The following is a 23036-nucleotide window of genomic DNA, read 5'->3' as shown; positions in this document are numbered from 1 at the left end:
TCAGGGAATGGGGTCACAAAAGCCATGAGGGTCTAAAGGAGCTGTGGGATTATTGGCAGCTTCAAGGGGAAGGTGGGAGAAGAGAGCAGGAAGGGGTACAATAGCCTGATTTAGCCTAAGGAAACTGCAGGATTGAAGCTCTGTGGGGTGTGGGTTGGGGTTAGGTAAAGAGGGCCATCCACAGCCTTAAAGATCATGACTGGGGACACTCCTTCCTCCAAGAGTACCAAAGGGGTTCCAGATAGTGAACAGTCACTTCCTCAGACGCGGGGAAATGTTTATACTCACCCAAGGGGAAATTTACCTAATTGCTGCTGGTGGATGGGGTGCTGAGCAATCGGTGAGCCAGAAGGTGAGTGTTGTGGATGGAGATGGGGGATAGGATCCCAGTGGAGCTTAGACCATGAGGGAAACACAGACACTAGGAGAACCTATCCAGTCCCAGAACCAATATAAATGTTACAGCTTGGATGGAAAGGTATCCTGGTAACAGGGTGCCAAGGAATACCACAAAGACGTACTGCACAACAAACCTTATACAAATATTTATTGGGAGGGGAAAAAAAACAGGATGGTGACTACCTCTGTTCAGGTGAGAAACAGCAGCAAATAGAACAGAACATAGGGCTTATACAGAGACTCTTGGGAAAGGGGTGGAACTTCTTCAGGGTGGAGCTTTCCAGGATGGAGATTGGTGGGATTTCACATCCAGAGACTGGGCTTTTTAATCTGTAGGGTGGGGGCAGGGTCCAGTATTTAGGGCAGTTAGAGTATTTATATGGGTGCAACCTGACAGTTAGAGGTCCTGGGGTAGGGATCTGGCCCCTCCTGTGCCTCAAGGGGCTTACAGTTTACCCTAGATACAATGATTTATTGAGGTTTATTGGGGTACCAGCCCCCTAAACTCTCAGGATCCAGAAGGAACACTACAGAAAGTGTTGGAACTGGCTAAAGGGATCCAAGGGTGAAAGGAACAAATCAACTCTGGTACCCCCTAAACCTCTCAGGATCCCCAAGAAACGAATCAACTCACACACTTCTTCTCATCATGTCCCATTTATCCTTCTGTCCCATTTAAACTTCTGCAAGAGTTTCTAACTTATATGCACATATAGACACAATCAGTAATTCTCTGGCGATAGCAAGGTACAGGGCTAGCATTCCTTCAGGGTCATAAAAGGCAGAGAACAGTTTTCACACACAGTTGTAACTGCCAGATTTCCTTATGGCTCAAAGTGGGAGTGGTTTGTGAAAGCCTCCATGAACTCTTAGAAGGAAGGAGGTAGAGAAAGACAGAGACAGACAGAGAGAGAGAGAGAGAAAGGAGAGAGAGAGAGAGAGAGAGAGAGAGAGAGAGAGAGAGAGAGAGATTAGGGGAGTTTAGGAAGGAAATTTGTGTGCTACACCATATTCTTAAATAACATAAGAGCTAAAAAGTTTGTAATCAGTAAGAGCCATGAGCAAGGCATGCCGTGTTTTACCGGTGGGCAGAGGAAGAATCAGGTCACTAGGAAACCTATGTAAACAAGCAGGGGATCCTGTGACATTTGGTCCACGTTAGCATATTTGCCAAATGTTAGTTGATTAGAGGGGACCTCTCAACCCTAGAGATTACATCTACAGTAGCTAGATCAAAAGAAAAAAGAAAAACTATGGTTATGATGTGTAAAATCTGGAAGCCTTGGGCTAAGTGGCTGGGGCACTTGTTCCCAAAGAAGCCTGAATGAGAAAAGATTCCTTTCTCAGGGGCTGGTTAAGTGATCCATAACTTCTTCCTGTGTCTCTAGGGGTAAAGGCAAAACCAGTTAACTTCCTAGACATAGATCTTGTATCAATAAAACCAAAGTGAAGGTAAGTACAGAATATTAATAGTTTGTTAGGGTAGAGCAGGGGCCAGTATGTCTCACTCTCCTAAATCGGCTGTTAGAGGAAACAGGGTGCCCAATTCCCCTTATCACGCGAGCAGTCATGCTGTATCCTCCTTCTCAGTGCCTGTTCTTCGAGGCTCTGACTATTTGTAAGGCATCTCTCCTGGCCGGATGTCCTGCCATAAAAGATAATTGTGGGGAGCTAGCTTCTAAGTTTATCTCAGGGAATGGGCATAGATTTGATTATGAGAACAAAGGTTTCTAGACTGTGTGAATACTTTCACACCAGGGCCCCACGGTGTGGGAAAAGCCAATCCAGTATAACTGTGCATAAGGGAGTTATGCCCAAGAATTGATTAATATACTGTCGGGGTTTTTGAGAACGAGTCCTTCTATGGAAAAGGGAGTGCTACGGCTTCACAGGGTTTTTACAGAAATGACAGTTACTATTTAAAAGGCAAATATCCCCAGTGCCCTGAAATTTGTGTGATTACAAGTGGGTGAGCCCAGTGATGTTATCAGCTATATTATCACTGTATAAACCTGTGGACCACAGCAATGATTCTAATTTTTCTTCTACATATATCCATAAAAGAAGAGGCTGCAGAAGAAAAAATAAGGGGCTAGAGAAGTGGCTTAGCTGTTAAAAGTAGTGCTGTTGTGGAGGACTGGGGTTCAGGTTCCAGCAACAGCTCACAATGTAGTGCTGTTGTGGAGGACTGGGGTTCAGGTCCCAGCAACAGCTCACAATGTAGTGCTGTTGTGGAGGACTGGGGTTCAGGTCCCAGGAACAGCTCACAATGTAGTGCTGTTGTGGAGGACTGGGGTTCAGGTCCCAGGAACAGCTCACAATGTAGTGCTGTTGTAGAGGACTGGGGTTCAGGTCCCAGAAACAGCTCACAATGTAGTGCTGTTGTAGAGGACTGGGGTTCAGGTCCCAGCAACAGCTCACAATTGCCTGTATGTTGAGGGAGTCTCCTCTGTATGCTGTGACTACCATTGATAAATGAAGGAACTGCTTTGGGCTGTTAGCAGAGTTATAGGGGAACAAAGCTAAGCAGGGAAAGCTAAATGGAATGCTGGGAGAGAGGAGGAGGGGTCAGAGAGAAGCCATGGAGCCACCGGAGACAGATGCTGGGAACTTTACCTGGTAAACCACAGCCACGTGATGATATACAGATGAACAGAAATGGGTTAAAGTAATATAAGAGTTTGCCAATAAGAAGGTAGAGCTAATGGGCCAAGCAGTGACTTAATACAGTTTCTGTGTGATTATTTCGGGTGAGGGAAACAGTAAACACTGCACTAAGTGCTCCCTCTATGCAAAAGTTCCAGAAACAGCTTAAAAGATGAGGACTTTTTTGACAAATAGTAGACCCCAAGGGCTAAGAAAAAGAAACAATAACAACAAAAAACAAAACAAAACAGGAAACAGCCATGCAGGTGGTGTATGGACTGGTTGGCTAGTACCCCAGTGTGCACATGAAGTCTGACCAAATCTCTCCTGCAACTCCTTTCTTCCCCTCTACCTTCTCATTCTAGTCATGGCTGCCTGGCATTTTGATGCAGCCAATCAGAATGTGTGTAGCCATATATGGGAAACAAAAAGTAAAAAATATACAAAAGTCTCACCCTGCTACATTTGAGGGTGTCATTGTTTGGGTAATAGTCCATCAGAAACCAGGCCTAATAAACTGCTCCCTGGTAAAAGAAACCTAGGGGTCTTGTCTCTTGGATTGGGAATCCTGCTATATAATGACTTCCAGGGTATGATGCAGAGACAAAGCATAGGCTAGAGCAGGAACCACATACAGAATGAGAGTCAGATCCATAGACTTGGAGCAAGAGTCAGCCCCAGACACTGGTCCAGAATATGCCTCGGGAGCAGGCTGCTCACTGAAGAGCAACTCCAAGCCACAAAGAAGCTGGGAAAAGAGCTTGAGCGTTGCCAAGGGGGAGCCTACCTATCAGGGGCCTGCTGTTTCAGTGAGTAGTACACACGTGGGTGGACTGGGAATAGAGATTTGTGCCCTTATACCCCAGTCTCAAAGGACCACAATTATCAGCCATGTGGTGGTGACATATACCTTTAATCACAGCACTTGGGAGGCAGAGGTTTTCTGTGAGTTCAAGGCCAGCCTGGTCTACAGAACAAGTTCCAGAACAGCCAGGGTTACACAGAGAAACTCTGTCTCAAAAAAACAAAAAACAAAAACAAAAAACCCCAATATATATTAAGGTCTACTTTAAATTTGACTCAAAAATTGTGGTGGTGGTTTTGCTCTCTCCAGTGGGGGTTAACAATAACTGTCTCATGTAGGGCTGAACACAGCTTGGTTTTATTTTTTCATTCTTCTCAAGCTGCTTCTAGAGCAAAGGATATTTGGAGTACTGATGGTCCATTTTCCTGCTCTGAACAAGCTTTGAGAGTCTGCTTAGGACTGGGATGGTGAAGGAATACAGGGTGTAGGAACGTAGAATTGCAGGCCCCTGGAGCTGTGCTATGACTGCTTGTGTGATTTTTCAAAACAAACCCAGGCCTGCTTGTCACTGACTGCTGTGGGACATGTTGGTCTCCTGAGGGTGGAGGAGATTCTCTTTTTGCTGGCAGATTGGGAATAACAATAATACTAACATAAGAAAAAGTACAATTCCATAATTATATTAATGTAACAAAATAATATTTCCTTAAGAAGCCTTATTAGTAGTTCAAAGTAGGAGACTATATGTATATGTTTGTATGTATGACTACGTATGAGTGTGTGCATTTGTGCGGGTTTATGTATATGTATTTTGTATGTGTGTGGAGGGAAGTAATTGTGTATAGCCTGGAAATTTCCTGTGAGCCTATTTGTGTATGTGTGTGTTTATACAGTGCATTGGTATGTGTGTATGTGTGTATATATGTATATATGTGTATATGTATGTATGTGTGTGTATAATGTATACAGTCTGAGGATGTGAATGTGTGTATATGTATATGTTGTATGTGTATGTGTGTGTATGTATACAGTCTGAGGATGTGTATGTGTGTGTATATGTATGTATGTGTATATGTATGTGTGTGTATGTATACAGTTTGAGGATGTGTATGTGTGTGTATATGTATGTATGTGTATATGTATGTGTATGTGTGTGTATATGTATACAGTCTGAGGATGTGTGTATGCGTATTACTGGGCTCACTGAACTGTCCATACTGGGCTGTGTGTACTGCTGTAGCAGCTGTTGAGCCCTCTGGCCTTGCTCCCAGGTCAGGCCTTTGCAGTGCAAGCTCCACACTCCACACCAGCCCTGTCTTGGGAGCAGCTCCGAGACCTCAGGGGTGTGTGTATATGTGGAGAAACACCGTATTCCTTTGGTCTTGGTGGGGTGGTTAAGAAACAGGCTCAGTACTGTGTCTCCCAGACCCCCACTGAACTGAGCTCCAATGACCATAGTGAACACCTCCCTCAGCAAGCGGCTTTTAGCTCCTTCTCATCTCATCCCATTTCTTCATGGTGCTGGTGTTGTTTCTTGGGGTCACCTCCCAAAGAGATGCAAGGCAGTTGAGACTATGTCTCAGGGTCACCTCCAAAAGAAGACTTTAAACTCTGGGGAATTTAAACAAACTAAGATGCATGTCTGTTCCAGAAATCCTCACCACCATACCAACATGACCATATTACTGAGCAGCAGTGAGGCCCAGATGGACAACTTACTTGCTCAAGGCCCCGGACTGTGGGCAGTAGAACCTTGCTTTGTCTGAGGCTCTCTGATGTCAAGCCTGACGTTCAGAGCTTTCCTAAAAGGCTACTGAGGGTCAGGGAATGCACAAGGGATGGTTGAAGCTAGCATATTCCCTGACAGCTATGGCAAAGGGACCCAAGAATCTTACCTATGCCTGACTATGTCTTTATTCCTTCACAGAAGTAATGGCAAGCACAGTCTAGATGCTGGCCATAGTTGGTGCTAACAGGAAACTCATAGTCTGCATACCAAAGTACATTGTGTCTCACAAGGCAGGCATATGGAGTTCTATTATGCACCAGCCATGGTGTTAAACAGTTTCTCTTTTGAATATTTAAATAATCAATGTACAAAATAGTAAGTATTATCATTTAAATTTTTTTATTAATTTTGTCTGTCCATATGTCTGTGTAGTATGTGCATGCAGAACCTTTGGAGGCGAAAAAAAGGCATTGGGTCCCCTGACAACTCAGTCACAGACAGTTGTGAGCTACCATGTGGGCATTAGGAATCAAACCCATTGAACCATTGCTCCGGCCATTGCTGGAGCGATTTGCTGGGGTAAATACTTTTGTAAGTGCTGTCTACGCTTCATATAAGAGCAAGAAAGGCCCTGAACTCTCCTGCCTGGACCGTGTCTGCAGATAGCAGCTCACAGCCTCACTCACACACCTTCCCTCCTCCTTCCACACCCTAGCTCCAGCCCAGCCTCAGCTGCGTTCTTCTAGCTTGGCTGTTGATCCCTGGAATCTGATCTGGGGACTCAATTATTGGACAGCTTCTGGAGGAAATGTGGCTACCAATCTCCGGTGTTCCTTGGAGGCAAGTCTTGACTGCTGTCTGGCTGTGGAAAGAGGTATTCCAGATCTTCCCAGTACAGCACCAAGAAATCCTGCAGGCCTTTCTCCCACACGTAGGAGTTCTGGAGAAGTTCTGGGACATGCCCGACCCTGGCCTCCTGGCACCTGAAATCCCAAGTTAATTATTGCTTAAAAGCACAATATACTTTGCCTTTGGAAGAGTAGAAGGGCCAAAAAGGTGGGGCTCAGTGCCACCTTTGCCCACAGCAGTGTTGCCTCCCACCACATGTGCCTCCCACCACAAGTTCTGGGGATATGTCCTCCCTGCTCAGTGTGACCCTGACTCAGTTCTACTGTGCCACTGACCGGCTCAACCCACTTTTCTTGGCCTCCTGCCCAGGCCAGAAGGAAACAGTCCGGCCTGGGAAGGATTGGCTGGCACAGATGAGCCCAGCCTCCCATCATTTCCTTTAGGCAATGACTCAAAGACAAAGAGGCCGAGAAGAGAGAGAGGAGCTGTGGGAGACACACCGTTCCTGCAAGAAGGTGCCAGGCTAGGGGAGGTGGAGCTGAAGGGTACTATCCTGGGTTAGAGAGAGACCTGCCCATGTCTGGGGTGGTGTTGTGGAGCCAGATGGCTAAAGAAGGGTGGCCACAGTGATTAGGCTGGCCATGAATATACGCTGGCTTCTGGGTAACAGCTCCTCCTATCACCATTCATGCACCCTGGGACACTGTTTAGACTCCCCTGTCCCTTTTTTTCCTTTCCATCTGCCTCTTGCCCTACTCCTCAGGTCCTATTTTACCGACTCTCCCCTGCATTGGGTCCCCACCATCACATGATAGACACCACGATTCAATGTCTCCATGACCACTGTCACAGGATGCCCCTGTCCTGGAGACTCAGGAACTCAGAATCTATCATCTATCTTGTAGGATGCGACATCTGGACTTATCCTGGCTGGGGCTGGGGCCCATGTCAGCCTCACCATGGCTTCTCTTTTTCTTGGTTGGGGCTTCCTGGCTCTTGGTCCGCTGCCTCACCCAGATCTTCACTTTGTGTGAAAAGTGTCATCGTCTTCGTGGCTTTCCTCAGCCACCCAAGAGGAGTTGGTTTTGGGGTCACTTGGGCATGGTGAGTGTGGGGTATGAGGGTGCAAAGACCTCCAGTGGTCAAGTGGTTGGTAGTGGGGTGGCCTGATATCTGGTATGAGGGGGCACCGACAGATTGGCGTGGGTTAGGGGCTGGAGTTTGAGGGTGTAGAGGTTCCCCCATCGGATCAGGCAATTGGCGGTAGGATGGATTAGGGTCTTAGTGTGTTCCGTCTCAAGCTTTTCTTGCATCCCTGTTTGCTGGAGACCGGCTTGTGGGAGGGAGCTCAGGTCCCAGAGACGATGTGTAGATTCGGAGTCATGATCTGGGGTTGAATCGGGGTGGCTGCCAGCAGCGTTTAATCAAAAATGAACACATCATTTACACTCTATAGTTTCACATAAGATTAAAAGAGGGAGGAGGGGCCATGTGAGCTGGGTGTGGCTTGAGATCAGGGGATGTGGAATCTGGTATTGCCATAGGCAATAGGTACCAGTCATGTTAATAAAAGGGCCACAAGTTCATTTTACCAAAGATAAGGAGAAGAACTGTTTTATCAAGCATGGACTTTCCTCAAGCCCAGAGAGAATGGAGACCTTGGGAAAAGGACTTCTGGGGAGCAGACATTTACACTACACTTTCTTAGTCATACTGTGTGGACCTGCTCCCCTTATAACGCTCCGGAAGGGAAGGTCCTGGTGTCTTACTCTTTTCCCATTATACCACATAATTCTTATTTCTCTGTATTTATTAACTGAATTCTTGCCCTTAATGGCCTCGGCTCTGGATCTGAACTGTAGGCATTTCATCCTTGGGATCAGGGGTGTCTAGTAAACCTTTAACATTCTTGTTCTTGGTGTAATTAGGAGGGCACAGTGAAATTCCCAGTTATGCTGAGGTGGGGATGTTTTTCCAAAAAAATTATTTTGTTTAGAAAGGTCACTATTGTACACATTTTTAACCTTTATCAAAGCCCGTACAAAATTTCCCAAAGGGGAAGGCATTAATATTGATAACCATTAAAAATGAAAGCAAAAAGGTGCTGGAGACGTGTGGTCTACAATGTCAAAATGCTGAAACTTTGTCAAGCAGCAACGGTTGCCATGTGGTCCATGCCACCTGCTCTCCACTCCTAATTTGCTCTGGATTTATTTCTGGCCATTTTTCATGTTTATACACACTGAAGGGCTCCCAGCACACGCCGCACAGAGCCAGGGCCCCTCACATTCTTTCTTTGTCTGTAGCTTAGGCCTCCCACAGGGCTCTGGTTCCGAGTCAGCTTCTTGTCTGGTCCCTTTCCTTCTGTCAGTCCATCTTTGGGTTTCTACTTTATTCCAGAAGGGACTTCTATGCCTCCCCCAATATAACTAGGGCCATAGGAGTGTTCTGCTCTGACCCTCACCTACTAGAGCATATCTTGCTTGGATTGCTCTTTTCTGCTTAGATGGATCACTGGGGCCTGTTGCACAACCTGGATGAGAGCGTACACTCATTCTCCCATTAGTCTTCCGGTGCTCTAACCTTTGCCCAACACTTGGACTTTGACATAGGCCCATTCTCTGCACCGTCCGACCTGGTTTTCATTTACAACTTACAGAGCTCACGGCATGCACACAAGTCCTTGCACTGTGCACAGTGCCCTCTGCCCTATGGGCAGTAGCTTATTAGGTGAGCTACCACTCTCATGGAAAATTAGCGGTTCCCTTTGCTGTCCTGGGGTCTGCTGAGGCTGTGCCACCTATAGAGGCTCCAGTGTTTGAACCCTTCTGCATAGGTAGAACTGAAGACTTCTGTAGTCAGAAGAGCACGTGAGAGAAACCTTGAGGACAAACCCTGAGGTCACAGAGTAGTCCACACATGTCCCTATCAGGACCTTGCCTTGAGGCTTCACCTGGGGCTGGAATTGATTCTACCTGAGAAAATTAATCTTCTCAAGACAAATCTTCTCTGAGGCAGACAGTGTGACAATATTACTTCTTTCCTGACCATAAGGATCACTCTTGGTACTGAGAAATGACTGACAGGGACAGAGCAAGAAGAAGCAGGTATTTCCTCTTCCATTCTGCAACATCCAGACATGTTCACTACAGAGGCTGTGTCACCTCCAGAGGCTTCAGGAGGAACCTGCTGAGGTGCTGAGGAAGGTGCATTAGTGATCTGCAGAGGAGCAGAAGCAAGGCATGCACATACATGCACACACAAACAGTAACGCAAACACTCCCCACAAATGCATGCACACATATATGTATATACACATTCACATATGCACCCAGACATATCATCTTGCACCAGCTAGCAATAGGGACAAATTTTTAAAAATTCATCACTGGGTGATTTTTGTCATTTTATCCACACTATAGGTTACACTTAGTCAAACCATCATGGCAGAGCCAACTGTACATCTACGTGATGAGAGACCACGTACCCACTCACAGTATAAAAACCTGTTCTTTGTGATGCTGCTGAGGAGACTGCAGGAAAGCTTTAGATCATGATATTTACTTAATTAAACACATATAAACATGAGAATTGCATAAGCAAAAAATTGTCAGCCATAGATAATCTTTAGGTCTGTTATAATTGTATGTGACCAATGTAGTATTTACAGTCTGTTGTTGATTAAAAAAATATTATTATGTGGGCTGGGGAAAGAGCTCAGTGGTTAAAAGCACTGGCTGCTCTTCCACAGGACCTGTGTTCAATTACCAGCATCCACATGGAAGCTCACAACTGTCTGTAACTCCAGTTCCAGGGGATCCGACACCATTACACAGCCATACATGCAGGCAAACCACCAGTGCACATAAAATAAATAAATGAGTCATTAAAATTCTTTATTTAGCACAATTCTATACATAGCTATGTAGATAAACAAATGCACACATATAGACTTATAGCATGTACAGGTTTGTAAATGAGAAAGAGGAGATAAGGAGTGATAGATGATAGATAGGTGATAGATGATAAATAGATGATAGGTGGGTAGATAGATAGATAGATAGATAGATAGATTGAAAGATAGAGATAGATAGGTAGGTAGGTAGATAGATGATAGATAGATAGATAGATAGATAGATAGATAGATAGATGATAGATAGATAGATAGATAGATAGATAGATAGATAGATAGAAAGATAGATAGATAAGTAGGTAGGTAGGTAGATAGATTATTGATTGATAGATAGATAGATAGATAGATAGATAGATAGATAGACAGATAGAGATAGTTATGCAATTGAGAAATCCTACAATACCACACGCAAATTAGAAGACCAGGAAGCTGGTGGTATAACAATGCAGTCCGAGTAAGGAGAAAAGCAGAGTGTCAGATGTAAATGCTGGAGTCCAAAGGTCAAAGATCCAAGTTTAGACCTGGGTGTCTCAGCTTTGGAAGTGAGAGTGAATTTTTCCTTCCTCTGTCTCTTGCTTCATTTGGATCCTCAGTGGATTGGATGGGGCTCCCCACACTGTGGATGGTGGGTCATCCTGACTCTGTCTACAACGTGAACACTGATGTGTTGTGAAAACACCATCACCAATACAGTCAGAAGTCAGGTTGCATCCTCTTTTGTGGGCAACTTTTAGCTCGGCCAATCTTATCCCTGAAAAGAGCCATCTCAGAAAGAATTGCCCTTGTCTATCTTTTTCCAGTCCCCTCCCACAGAAGAAGGCATGAAGGAGCTGACTGAGCTGGTGGCCACCTATCCCCAGGGTTTTATGACCTGGTTAGGTCCGATAGTTCCCCTCATCCATTTATGTCACCCTGACATCATCCGATCTGTCGTCGCTGCCTCAGGTATCTACCCCCAGGAGCTGCTGGTGGTGTGGCTGTGGGAATCTGAGAGCTTCTGGTTCTGGCTTCCATGCCTCTCTGTGGCCCCTGCAGTAATCTTATCTTTTCTTCTCCTGTACCTCTCGGCCATCCTATTCTTTCATGTGCTCATCAGTCCACTGCTGTCCTTTATTCCCTCCCCGTCCTAGCATTCTTGGTACCCCTGGGATGCCAGGAGACCACGAGCAAGGCTCGGTCCTAGAGGGACCCAGTCTTGAAGAGATGGACACTCCAACCACTTGTGGGCAGGGATCACTCTGGAGAAGACGAGCAATGGCAGAAGGGAGAAGTGAGATCTCTGCTAGGGCAGGTGGGGAGGCTTCCTGGAGGAGGAGATATGTCTAGACCAGACACGACCAGAGGACACACCAGTGAAGGTCTAGGAGAGACAGAGCTAGGCATCTGGAATGAAGACATAGTAGCAGCAGGCTGTGCAGGGCCTATGTATGACTGCAGCCTGTTCCGTTCCTGGCTTATGCTAATGAGGGATCTAGCTGCTATGTCTCTATTCCTTTTCTTCCTGTGCTTTGCCCATTATATGGTTATTGCTCACCAACTAGGCCTAGAATCTCTCTTAAGAAATTACACTCCACGGTGGTGGCGCACGCCTTTAATCCCAGCACTCGGGAGGCAGAGGCAGGCGGATCTCTGTGAGTTCGAGGCCAGCCTGGTCTAGAAGAGCTAGTTCCAGGACAGGAACCAAAAGCTACGGAGAAACCCTGTCTCGAAAATAAAAAAAAAAAAAGAAAGAAAGAAAGAAAGAAAGAAAGAAAGAAAGAAAGAAAGAAAGAAAGAAAGAAATTACACTCCAGCCTGGCCCACTTACCCTGCCCTTTGATATTACCATAGGGCATGGGGCAGGCTGAGGAGAGAGAGAGCAGTCTTCTGTAGTGACCTGACACTAGCAACTGCCACGCTGGCCCCTGGCTCTCTCTGCATGGCTAGATCTCTGACAGGTGCGGATGGTGAAGACTCCCCTGGTTTGATTGAAGGAAATAAAGGGAATCTAAAGACTATAAAGACCTGGGAGGATGGTCTTCCAGCATGACTGGACCCAGCTTTTAAGCAATGACATCGGAATCTGTGTCCTTAGGTCTATCTTACCTTCATGTAGTCCATTTTCCTTTGCACGAAAGCCTTTTCATCAAAATCCAAGTGATGATACTCAGACGTTCATTTCCAGAGGGAGCTTGCCTTCCTTCTGGAGTTCCCAGGCATTCTCAGCTTATAATTAATTTTAATCTCTGGGCCTGAGACACAGGACAAATCCCTTTTTAAGTCACTCTGTACCAGGCTTTTTCCATCTGGACTACCAGCCAGCTCCCAAATCATGACACGGAGACTTATTAAATTTGAATATTCAGTCTGGCTAGTTTCTTAAACTTATTTCTCTTTAGCTATGTCTTGTCTCGGGACTTTTTACCATCTCTCTTTCTGTACATTTTACTTTCCTGCTGTTTGTCTGTTTGGCGACAGGCATCTCCCTTGGTCTCTCCTACTCCTTCTCTTGTTCCTCCCAATCGTCCAAGGCTAAATTTCTCCTCCTATTTATTCTCTCTGCCTGCTACAGGCCAATTAGCTCTTTATTAGACTAATCAGGTGCCTTAGGCAGGCAAGGTAAAAAAAATGCAACACATCTTTCATAGTTAAACAAGCTGGTGGGGCTGTGGCAGCCTTGCTAGGTAGCTGTAACACAGTATCTGACGTTTAGCTGTGACACAGTATCTGACGTATAGCTGTGACACATCTGACGTATAGCTGTGACACAGTATCTGACGTAATCAATTTAAATGAGGGATAGGTCTTGGCTAATGGTTTCAAAGTCTTTTGTGGGGATATATAACAGCTTATAATATGTTGGCCAGATTGGGAAGAGGAAAGGTAAGGTGTAAATGGGAAAGAGAGGAGAGATGAGAGAGAAAGGGAAAAAAAAAAGACATAGTCCCCAGGTAATGACTCAAGTTTTTCCAGTTAGGTCCCATATCCTACAGTCTCCAGAATCTTCAAAAGCAGAGCCACTATCTGAGAGCCAACCATACTACACAGGAGCTTGGGGAGAAATTCACATTCAAACCATAACACCTGGTATATGTTGTCCTTAACTAAACATGGTTCATACTTAGAATCATGTGAAGGGGCCTCTGGGAATCCTATGCGGCACATTGGGTTCCGTGTGGTTGTCCGAGCAGCTGTTTGGGATTGTATTCTCCTCCTTCTGATAACATCTGACCATGTGTAGGGTTATCTGGTGGCAGTCATCCAGGGTTACACTGAGACATGACTGAGCTGCACATCTGAGAGGTTAAGGTGACTATTAGCTTTTAAATCCATGTACAGATATATATATGTGGGTGTTTATGAGAGCATGCTTGCACTTGTGTGCCCATGTATGTGGAGGCAAGAGGTCAACACTGGGTGTCATTCTTCATGAACCACACACCTTGTTTTGGGCCTTGAGGATCACTGATTAGGCTGGGCTGGATAGTCAGAGACCCACCTGGATCTTGCGTCCCCAGAACCGGGATTAAAAGTTCACGCCACCACAGTCAACTTTTTCTGTGGATGCTGTGGGTGGCACTCTGGTCGTCACACTTGCATGGCAAAACTTTACCGAGTCAGCTGTCTCCCTACACCACAGTGACCATTTTAAGATAATTTCTGGGACACGCTGAGATTTATCATACCTTCTCTCTCTGTGTTACAGTAGGTATGGTCATGTCAGGGAAGATTATATGTGTTTAGCCATGTTAACACGTTAGGTCATGTGCATCTGTGTCATGTGTATTTCAGGAGATGACAGAAAGTGCTGGATGGATGTGTTAGGTCTATGTAAGCTGGAAAAAAAGTGTTGTGCTGTTTTAGCTTATTAAACTGTGTAGGAGCTATGTGAATGCACACTTGGGTGTGTTGTGCAATGTCAGGCTGTTCTTATGTCCGACCTCCTTCTAAAGCTTGGTTTGAGTCCCGCCTACTTCTCCGCTACTCTCAGCTGCCTCTGCCCTTCTCCCCAATCTTGTCATGCTGGCCTGAGGTAGACATGCACACCCCTGATGAGGGCACCACATTCTTCCCCTTCATTCTCCTGGTCCCTGATCATCCCTGTTCATGCCAGCTGCTGTTGCCCCAAAGGATGCTATCTTCTACAGCTTCCTGAAACCATGGCTGGGTGAGTCCCCGCAGGTGAGATGACTGGGGATAGCCCTGGGGCCCAGACAAAGTTACCACCCTTGCCCACTGCCAATGGTCATCCTCCCAGGGGATGGGCTCTTGGTGAGCGCTGGTGACAAGTGGAACCGCCACCGTCGTATGCTGACACCCGCCTTTCATTTCAACATCCTGAAACCTTATGTGAAGATTTTCAATGACAGCACCAACATCATGCATGTGAGTTCCCAGAACCCAGCTCCCAAGCTGGAGTCTGGAGGTGGGAGTGGTAAGGGACTTCAAACAGATCCAGGCCCCAATCCTGGCTCTGAAGGGCCAGGCTGGCTCATTGAAGTGTTCCCCAGGGTTTGATTTCCCATATGTGATTTGGGATTAAAATCTTTACTTTGTTTCCATGATACCATAGAGTCATGGCCCTGCATGTAATGGGTGCTCAGGTGTTAATTTTTGGTACACAGACACAGCCTGGCACTTGCAAACACTGGCTGCTTCTTCTGGACAGGGTCTAGGTCCCTGGTGTTTTATGACCAGCTGTGGATCAGGTGGGCAGCTCAATTGATCCTGGCTCAATTCTCGCGTGTTTGGAGCATGCAGACTTCAAGATAACTTAGAATGGACTCAACAGGGAGCACAGGTGGCACAGAGAGTTCCATGGCAATGAGAGAAGCTGCACAGGACCTGAAGTTCAGATTTACCTGGAACTGTAGCCTTATCATCTTACCAGCTTCTGTTGGTCAAATCATAAGTCAAACACAGAATCAAAAAGGGATCAAACAGGCTCTGCCTTCTAATGGGCAAAGCCAGGAAATCACACTGTACTGGATGTACAAGACAAGACCTGGGGTGACGGTCATCACAGAATGATTCCTTCCTTGCAAACTGATATGTTAGCTTGTTTACTTGTCATGGATTTTGCTAGAACACACCAGATGCTGGGATTAGATATAAAAGCCAATCTTTTACTCACTGCAGTGCATACAGCATGTGTATCATTCCAGTTTTTATCCTTTTTCAAGGGTCTCCCCTTCCATGAGAGCAATGCAAGTGGGCTACAACAGGCACATCTCACATGCTAACATAATATGATATTACAATAATATGACTGAGTCTTATAGAATTTTAATAATAAGCTATAATAAATATCATTATATATAATTTTTATTGAGTCTCAGGGAATCTGCTTTTATAACAAGCAGAATTTTGTCTTATTTTTACCCATGGAGAATCATCACTGTATCCTCAGGTTTTCTGCAATAACATGGGAGAAATAGCCCAAGTTAGGGACATCATAACAGTTCATTCTTGGCGTGTCTAACAAAGGTTCTCAAGAAACAATGAAAGTCTATCATTCTCAACAAAGGGATAATTTTGAAACCCACTTATAGTATTGACAGTAAAAGGGGTACCATGTATTGAGTGCTTACCATAGGCTAGAGCTGATGCTAAGACCCAGTCCAATAATTTATACTGGCCAAATTAATCTCCATGAGTCTGTGAAGTACATGGGTTGCCTTTTCTCATTAATGATAAACCTGGAGGTCATATATATCAGAGACCTTGTTCAAGTTATCCTGCAGGAAGGGAGCACAAGGTGGCACATGGTTTCCTCTCAGTTTAGCAGACACTAGATCGGAACAACTTAGCGTTTCCTAAGATGTGACAGACAAGAACTAGGAGAGGGAAATGGACTGACTGAGGGAGCACAGAGCATGAGAATCAGAGCTTGGTCTTGAACTCAGGACTCCCGAGCCAGTCTTGGGTCATCATCTGCTATAGTAACAACTTCCACAGTTACTCAGTTTGGGTTATCTCTGAGGTCAGGTATCTGGGGTGGAGATTCCAGAAGGCTGGTTTGAAGGTGTCCATTGTGGTCGGGGTTGGGCAGAGTCTCAGGGAACCAAGATCCAACTATGTCACTGTCTATTTTTCTACCAAGGACAAGTGGCTGCGCCTGGCGGCAGGGGGTAGCATTCGTCTGGACATGTTTCAGAACATCAGCCTCATGACCTTGGACACTTTGCAGAGATGTGTCTTCAGCTTCAGCAGCAACTGTCAGGAGTGAGTTCCAGCTCTGGGCCTTGGAACCCAGTCTGTAGAATCAAGGCAAGAGGTGGCAGAGGGAAGGCTGGCTGGAGCAGTGGAAGAGCCCCTGTGGAGAAAGTGGGTTAGAACCACCCCCCCTCGGGGAATGTGGCAGCCCCTCCCATGTGGTGAAATTGTTCAGAAAAAGGCACAGAGATTCAGATGAGACAGATAATGGCATCTGACATGAGGCGTTTGGGCATGAGGTTGGGAGAGTAGACAGTAACTAAAGCATACAGACATTAAAAGCCAGGGAAAATGTGGAACTTCATGCTGTGGTTTCTAGGAAACCATGAAAGGTCTTCATGAGCTCTGTTTCTATAACAATATATAGAGGAGTTTTTAGCTCATTGTTTCAATACATTTTGGTTTCATTGCTTTTGGGTCTGTGACAAACTTATATTATGGAGGAAGCATGTATTGGAGGAAACACAGGCAGCTAGGAAGTTGAGACACAAAAATGCCAGGGTTTTAACACCCCTTTAAAGTCACCCTCCACAACTGAAATGACTAAGGTAATACCATCCTGCTCTGGCTCTGTTTTGTGTTTGCTTAGCTATTTCTCAGCCCTCTAACCCTCTCCCCCCAATAACCATAACACATTTGAGGTGTCCATGGCGTTGACTAGGGTATAGATGTATTAACCAAAAGAACTGGCAAGCTGTCTAAAGCAACTGTTCTGCCAGGAATGCACATAGTAGACCAAAGACGAGCATGGTTAGAGCAGAGCTCTGAAGATGGTCAATTGACAGACAATGGAGGGAACTGGCCACGGGACAACTGGAAGAATGGATGAGTTCCGATCTGGGTGGACAATGTTAGGGAGCAGAGCAGGACCAAACCCTGTGTCAGAGAGGAGAGAGGGATCTTGTGTCCAGACGATACTGTGGATGCCTAGGGAAATGCCTAGGCTCGTGGGAATGGAATAAAGGGAGAGAAGAGATTGAGTGTTCAGGGCCCATGTCTATCACATGTTGCTATCTTTTCCAGATTAGTTGGGCTACTCAGGCTAACAGGCTAATCCTGTGGGGAAATAGTTCCCACTGTCTGCTGAGGAACGCACCTCTGATTTTAGGTCTATCACATTCTTGTTTCCCTTCGTGCCCCCCTTGTACAGGAAGCCTAGCGAGTACATTGCTGCCATCCTGGAGCTCAGTGCCCTCGTGGTGAAAAGAAACGAGCAGCTGCTTCTGCACATAGACCCGCTCTACCGCCTCACACCTGATGGAATGCACTTCTACAAGGCCTGCCGCCTGGTGCATGACTTCACTGATGCCGTCATCCAGAAGCGACGTCAGACTCTGCCCAGTCACGGTGGTGATGATGTCATTAAGGCCAAGGCCAAGTCAAAGACTCTGGACTTCATTGATGTGCTGCTGCTAAGCAAGGTGAGCTTCTTAAGAGGTGGCAATGGAGCTTTTAAAAATTAATTAGCTGAGTTTTTTTGTTGTGTTTTCCTCTTTTATATAGAGTCTCACTGTGTAGGCCAGGCTGCCCTCAATCTCATGTCCTCTTGCCTCAACTTCCTCAGTGCTGGGAATACAGATGGGTGTCAGCCTTTTGGTTTTATATTGCTTTTTTGAGATGTGTCTTACTCTGTTGCCAGGCTCGCCTTCAGGGCTGGGTAAATGGATCTGCCTGCCCCAACTTCTGATACTACATGCTTGTACAATCCCTCATGACTTAAAAAAAATGATTAATCTTTTATGTGTATGACTATTTGCTTGCATGTATACCACATGTGTGGTTGGTACCTGCAGAGGCCAGAATTGAATCCAGAGAGCATTGAATCCCATAGAACTGAAGTTATAGATGATTGTAAGCCACCATGTGGGTGAGGATGCTCTTAATCAATGAGCCATCTCCCCTGCCCCAACACTTTATGATTTTAAGAAAAACAGAATGGATGCTGGTATTGAATGCAAGATGATAGCTTCAAAAAGAAATAAGATAAGTTCTCCAGATTTAGACCCAAAGATGGAACAGGAGAGTCAGGAAGGAATCAAAACGCACATTGAGAAAAGCAGGAGAGGAAATGCATTTGGAAAATCCTAATTGAGCGATAAAGAAGGAAGGAGGGTGAGCTTACTTTTTGACCACAGACCGTGTGGCATCATCTGTCCTCATACATTGCCATCTTGCCCCTATTTCTCCTGTCATTCTAAATCTTTCAGTCCTGAAGACACAACCTTTGGTGACAAAGCAGATGGCAGTAAAGGAAGAATTGGTGAAAAGGAAATCTACTCTCCTCACCTAGTGAACAAAACAAATGACTTAGAGCAATGGTTCTCAGTCTTCATATCGCTGTGACCTTTTAATGCTCTTCTTCATGTTGTGGTGACCCTTCCCCCAACCATAAAACTTTTTTTGCTGCTTCATAACTGTAATTTTGCTACTGTTATGAATCATAATTGTAAATATGTTTGGAGATAGAGGTCTGCCACAGATTGAGAACTACTGACTTAGAGCAATGCTTAATCTCTAAACTGCCTAGACAAGGTACCATGCAAGGTGACTAGTCACTCTTTTCCACAGAAATCACTCATCATACAGAAGTGGAAATATCCACGGCTCTTTGATTCCTTCAACTAGGAAAAAACAGGAAGCGAGGGAGCCAAGAACAATGCCCATGTGTTGGGGATTCTGATGATGGTGACTGAAAGGAAAAACAATGGCTCACGACCACCAAGACCAAGTTCTAAGCAGAAAGGAGATTTTTTTACCCTAGAGTGACAGAGGGCAGGAAATAAGAGACGAAGACAGGAGATAGGGGAAAATGGAATAGGGAAAGGGAGCCAGGGAAAGGGGCAGGGGTATATGTCCTTGAGTGGAGAAAAACACCTCTGGATTGAATGTAGACAGACATGGCACATGGGAAATGGCAGTTTATAAAGGTAAAAGGGCAGAGCCTTTATTAGGATGAGGTGTTTAGTATTAATTGAGCATGCTAATTAGGTGAACCAAAGGGGGCTTTTGATTGCTGGACTTCAATACTTTGATAGGGGAACTTGGTTGCCAGCCTCGGGAGGAGAAAGTGACCAAATAAGGAAATAGACTTTGGTGACTAGCTTTAGGAATGTAATCTAATAGGTTTTTTTTTTCTTTTTTTTGTTAAGGCAGAGGGAATTGGGGAAAGGACAAGGCCTGACAGAGCCATACTAGCAGAGTTCCTTCAGTGATCAAGAGAAATTCAGAGGCCTTGTGTGCCTGGTTGGAAAAGGATCTCCAGATCCTATTTTTTTGTTAAACACAGGAGTCTTCAGAAGTGGTGTAATGTTAGACCTTGTCTTGTTTCCAGGATGAAGATGGAAAGGTGTTGTCAGACGAGGACATCCGAGCTGAGGCTGACACCTTCATGTTTAGGGGTGAGGGTTTCACTGTGAGACCAGAGAAGGGGTAGGAGTTTCTCCATCTCAGGAAGCTGGGTCCTTCTGCTCCCTATAGTGTATCTTTCCCCATCCCTCCTGAGGACTTCACCACTTGAGTGCTGTCCACTTATTGGTACTGAAACAGCCGAGAGACCCAAGCCTAACTGCCCACTCTGCAGGCCATGACACCACAGCCAGTGGGCTCTCCTGGATCCTGTACAACCTAGCGAAACACCCTGAATACCAGGAGCGCTGTCGGCAGGAGGTGAGGGATCTTCTTAAGGACAGAGCATCTACAGAGATTGAGTGGTGAGTGTAGGTCCTGCTGGCCTGTTCCCAAGCCCCTCCTGGTGAGGAAGGGAACTCTTTAAATGATCCTCCTGTTATTGGTTGGTGGGCAAGGCATCTACTTTATCAGCACAGAAAAGGTTTATGCATGGGAACATAAAGATGTGGACTTCAAAGAGAATTACTGATAAGATAACATGATGTGGGGGCAGATGATGCTATTTTGCATGTGTCAAGTAAATGGACTTCCCTTCCCTCTACCACTTCTGTCCTAAATAACATTTTCCTATGGTTTCCCTTTCTGATAGGTTGTTCATCTGCTCCTTAATTACTTCCTTATTATTCTTCCAAGGATTCATAGGGAACATCTAGGGATAAAGGACACATCTATGTTGTCTTGAACCTGTGATTCATCCATGCATCCCGTCTTTGTTCACCAAACCCTCCCACACTGTCTTTCCATCTTAATTTTGTGCCCAGCTTAGTCTGTGCTAAGAACTCAGCCCAGAGACCATCCTTCCAGAAGCTCTCAGCTTGGTGGGAGAACATTCATTGTGCAAAACACCCCTAGGACACACAAGCAGGCACAGGGTAGAGTATACAAGAAGCAAGGGTGGGAGGAAAGGATATGTTTCATCAGGAAAGTCACTGAATATCTATGTATCTGAATATCTGGAGAATAGGGGAATAGGACCAAGGATGATGTGGGCTGGTGGAGGAGGAAGAAGTAGAACTGGGGGTAGGTGACTGGGAGCAGAAGGGGTGTGGGAAAGAAAAATAAAAAGAGGAATGGAGAAGGGGAGATGGAGGGTAAAGAAGGGGGAAGGTGATGATGAGGAGGGACAGGAGAAGGAACTCTGAGAGAAGATAAGATGAGAGGAGAGAAATATACAGCAAAGAAAGGAGAAACAAGAGGCATGAGGGGAGCCCAGCAATGGTGGCATTCACCTTTAATCCCAGCACCTGGGAGGAAGAGGCAGGAGGATCTCTGTGAGTTTGAGGCCAGCTTGGTCTACAAGAGCTAGTTCCAGGGGAAAAAGAAGAAGAAAAAAAAAGAAGGAGGAGGAGGATGAGAAAGAGGAGGAAGAGGAGGAGGAATAAGAGGAAGGAGAAGGAGGAGAAGGAGAAGAAGAAGAGGAGGAGGAGGAGAAGGAGGAGAAGGAGAAGGAGAAGGAGAAGGAGAAGGAGAAGGAGAAGAAGAAGAAGAAGAAGAAGAAGAAGAAGAAGAAGAAGAAGAAGAAGAAGAAGAAGAAGAAGAAGAAGAAGATCATCAACTTGGGATTATTTTATCACTATGGGGAAAGGGGCTGGCAGCCTCTGTTTCACTCCTGGTAATTGTGTGTTGGTTTCCTCAGGGACGACCTGAACCAGCTGCCCTTCCTGACCATGTGCATCAAGGAGAGTCTGCGGCTGCATCCTCCGGTCGCAATGGTCTCCCGCTGCTGCACCCAGGACATTTGCCTCCCAGATGGCAGGGTCATCCCTAAAGGTAGCCGCAGAATAGAGAAGAATGGTCCTGGGCACTCAGCAAGGTTTATCAGGCCGCAAGCTTACCCTGCCTGTCCCTTTTCCCCACAGGTGTCATCTGCATCATTGATATTTTTGGAATCCATCACAACCCAACTGTGTGGCAGGACCCTGAGGTGCCCTGTGCCCCATTCTTGTTCATCCCTAGTGAATCCAAGATATCAGACCTCACTTTTCCCGGTACACTCAAGAATCTGTCTCTGGCTGTGCTGGTAGATGCCACTCATTCACCATGGCTGCTCTCCTCTGCAGGTCTATGATCCCTTCCGCTTTGATCCAGAGAACATCCAGGATAGGTCACCTCTGGCATTTATTCCCTTCTCGGCAGGACCCAGGTGAGGATTATGGAGCGGGATCTTGGCCCGGTGGTGAGGAAAGGGGGAGTTGAGATGGTCGAAGTTTCTAGTCTCCTTTCCCCACCTCCAAACCAAATTAAAAACCAAGGTTTGGAGAACCCATTTGGGCATTTCCAAGAGGAGCCACAGATGCTCAGAGCGCTGCCCTCCCGCTGTGGTCTGAACTTGGGACAAGTTAAGTTTTAAGTGGGGTCCTCGATGTATTAGCATCCCTCGCTGCTCCTAGGCTGCTTGTTGAGCAGCGGACCAGGTTAGGTTGGTTCTTATGATGCCCATCTGGGTCCCCGCACAGTCAGAGTCCTCACCCCGCCCTCCCGCAGGAACTGCATCGGACAGACTTTCGCCATGAGCGAGATGAAGGTGGCGCTGGCGCTCACACTGCTGCGCTTCCGCGTCCTGCCCGACGACAAGGAGCCGCGCCGGAAGCCTGAACTGATCCTGCGCGCGGAGGGCGGGCTGTGGCTGCGGGTGGAGCCGCTGAGCTCTGGTGCACACTGATCCACCCACTTTGCCCCGGACTTCCTAGTAGGTAGATATGCGTGAGTCTGCCTTTGTAGGCTGCAAAACACAAACTGTGCTGTTACCTTGCTGTTACCCTGCAAGCAGGGGCTGTAAGGAATCCATTCATTAGCCAGGATGGTTAATTTGAGCCAAAGATCCCGGACTTCCTCTTGATGATCACAGGGTCCTATGATGAGGGCTCTTTCTCTAGTCAAGCTGCACTACTCTGGAGCCAACGGAAGGTGACTGAGCAAGAGAGGGATCAGGATGAGGGTGAGATTCAGATCCTCAGAGGCAAACCCTTAGCACCACCTTGACGCCCATTTTAATCTCATCTTCTCTTCTTCTCTCACTGAGGAATTCTAATTCTGTGGGTTCTAAGTTACTGTGGATATTAAATCTAACAAGCCATCATTTTACTTTGTTT

General features: G+C 46.0%; 1 protein-coding gene across 1 annotated transcript; it reads left to right on the top strand.

Annotated features, from left to right (window-relative positions):
- The first annotated feature begins 7334 nt into the window (after positions 1-7334).
- On the top strand, positions 7335-22606 carry LOC130879404 (cytochrome P450 4F4-like). The gene is made up of 12 exons (XM_057777902.1): positions 7335-7532; positions 11142-11286; positions 14435-14488; positions 14579-14706; positions 16424-16545; positions 17687-17957; positions 19868-19934; positions 20117-20246; positions 21581-21714; positions 21804-21868; positions 22005-22087; positions 22429-22606. Exons 1-12 carry the CDS (start codon positions 7335-7337, stop codon positions 22604-22606), a joined length of 1575 nt encoding a protein of 524 aa, XP_057633885.1.
- The last annotated feature ends 430 nt before the right edge of the window (positions 22607-23036 follow it).

This window comes from Chionomys nivalis, chromosome 1 (assembly GCF_950005125.1).
Source record: "Chionomys nivalis chromosome 1, mChiNiv1.1, whole genome shotgun sequence".
Classification (NCBI taxonomy): Eukaryota; Metazoa; Chordata; class Mammalia; order Rodentia; family Cricetidae; genus Chionomys; species Chionomys nivalis.
This window is presented reverse-complemented; position numbering and strand designations above follow the sequence as displayed.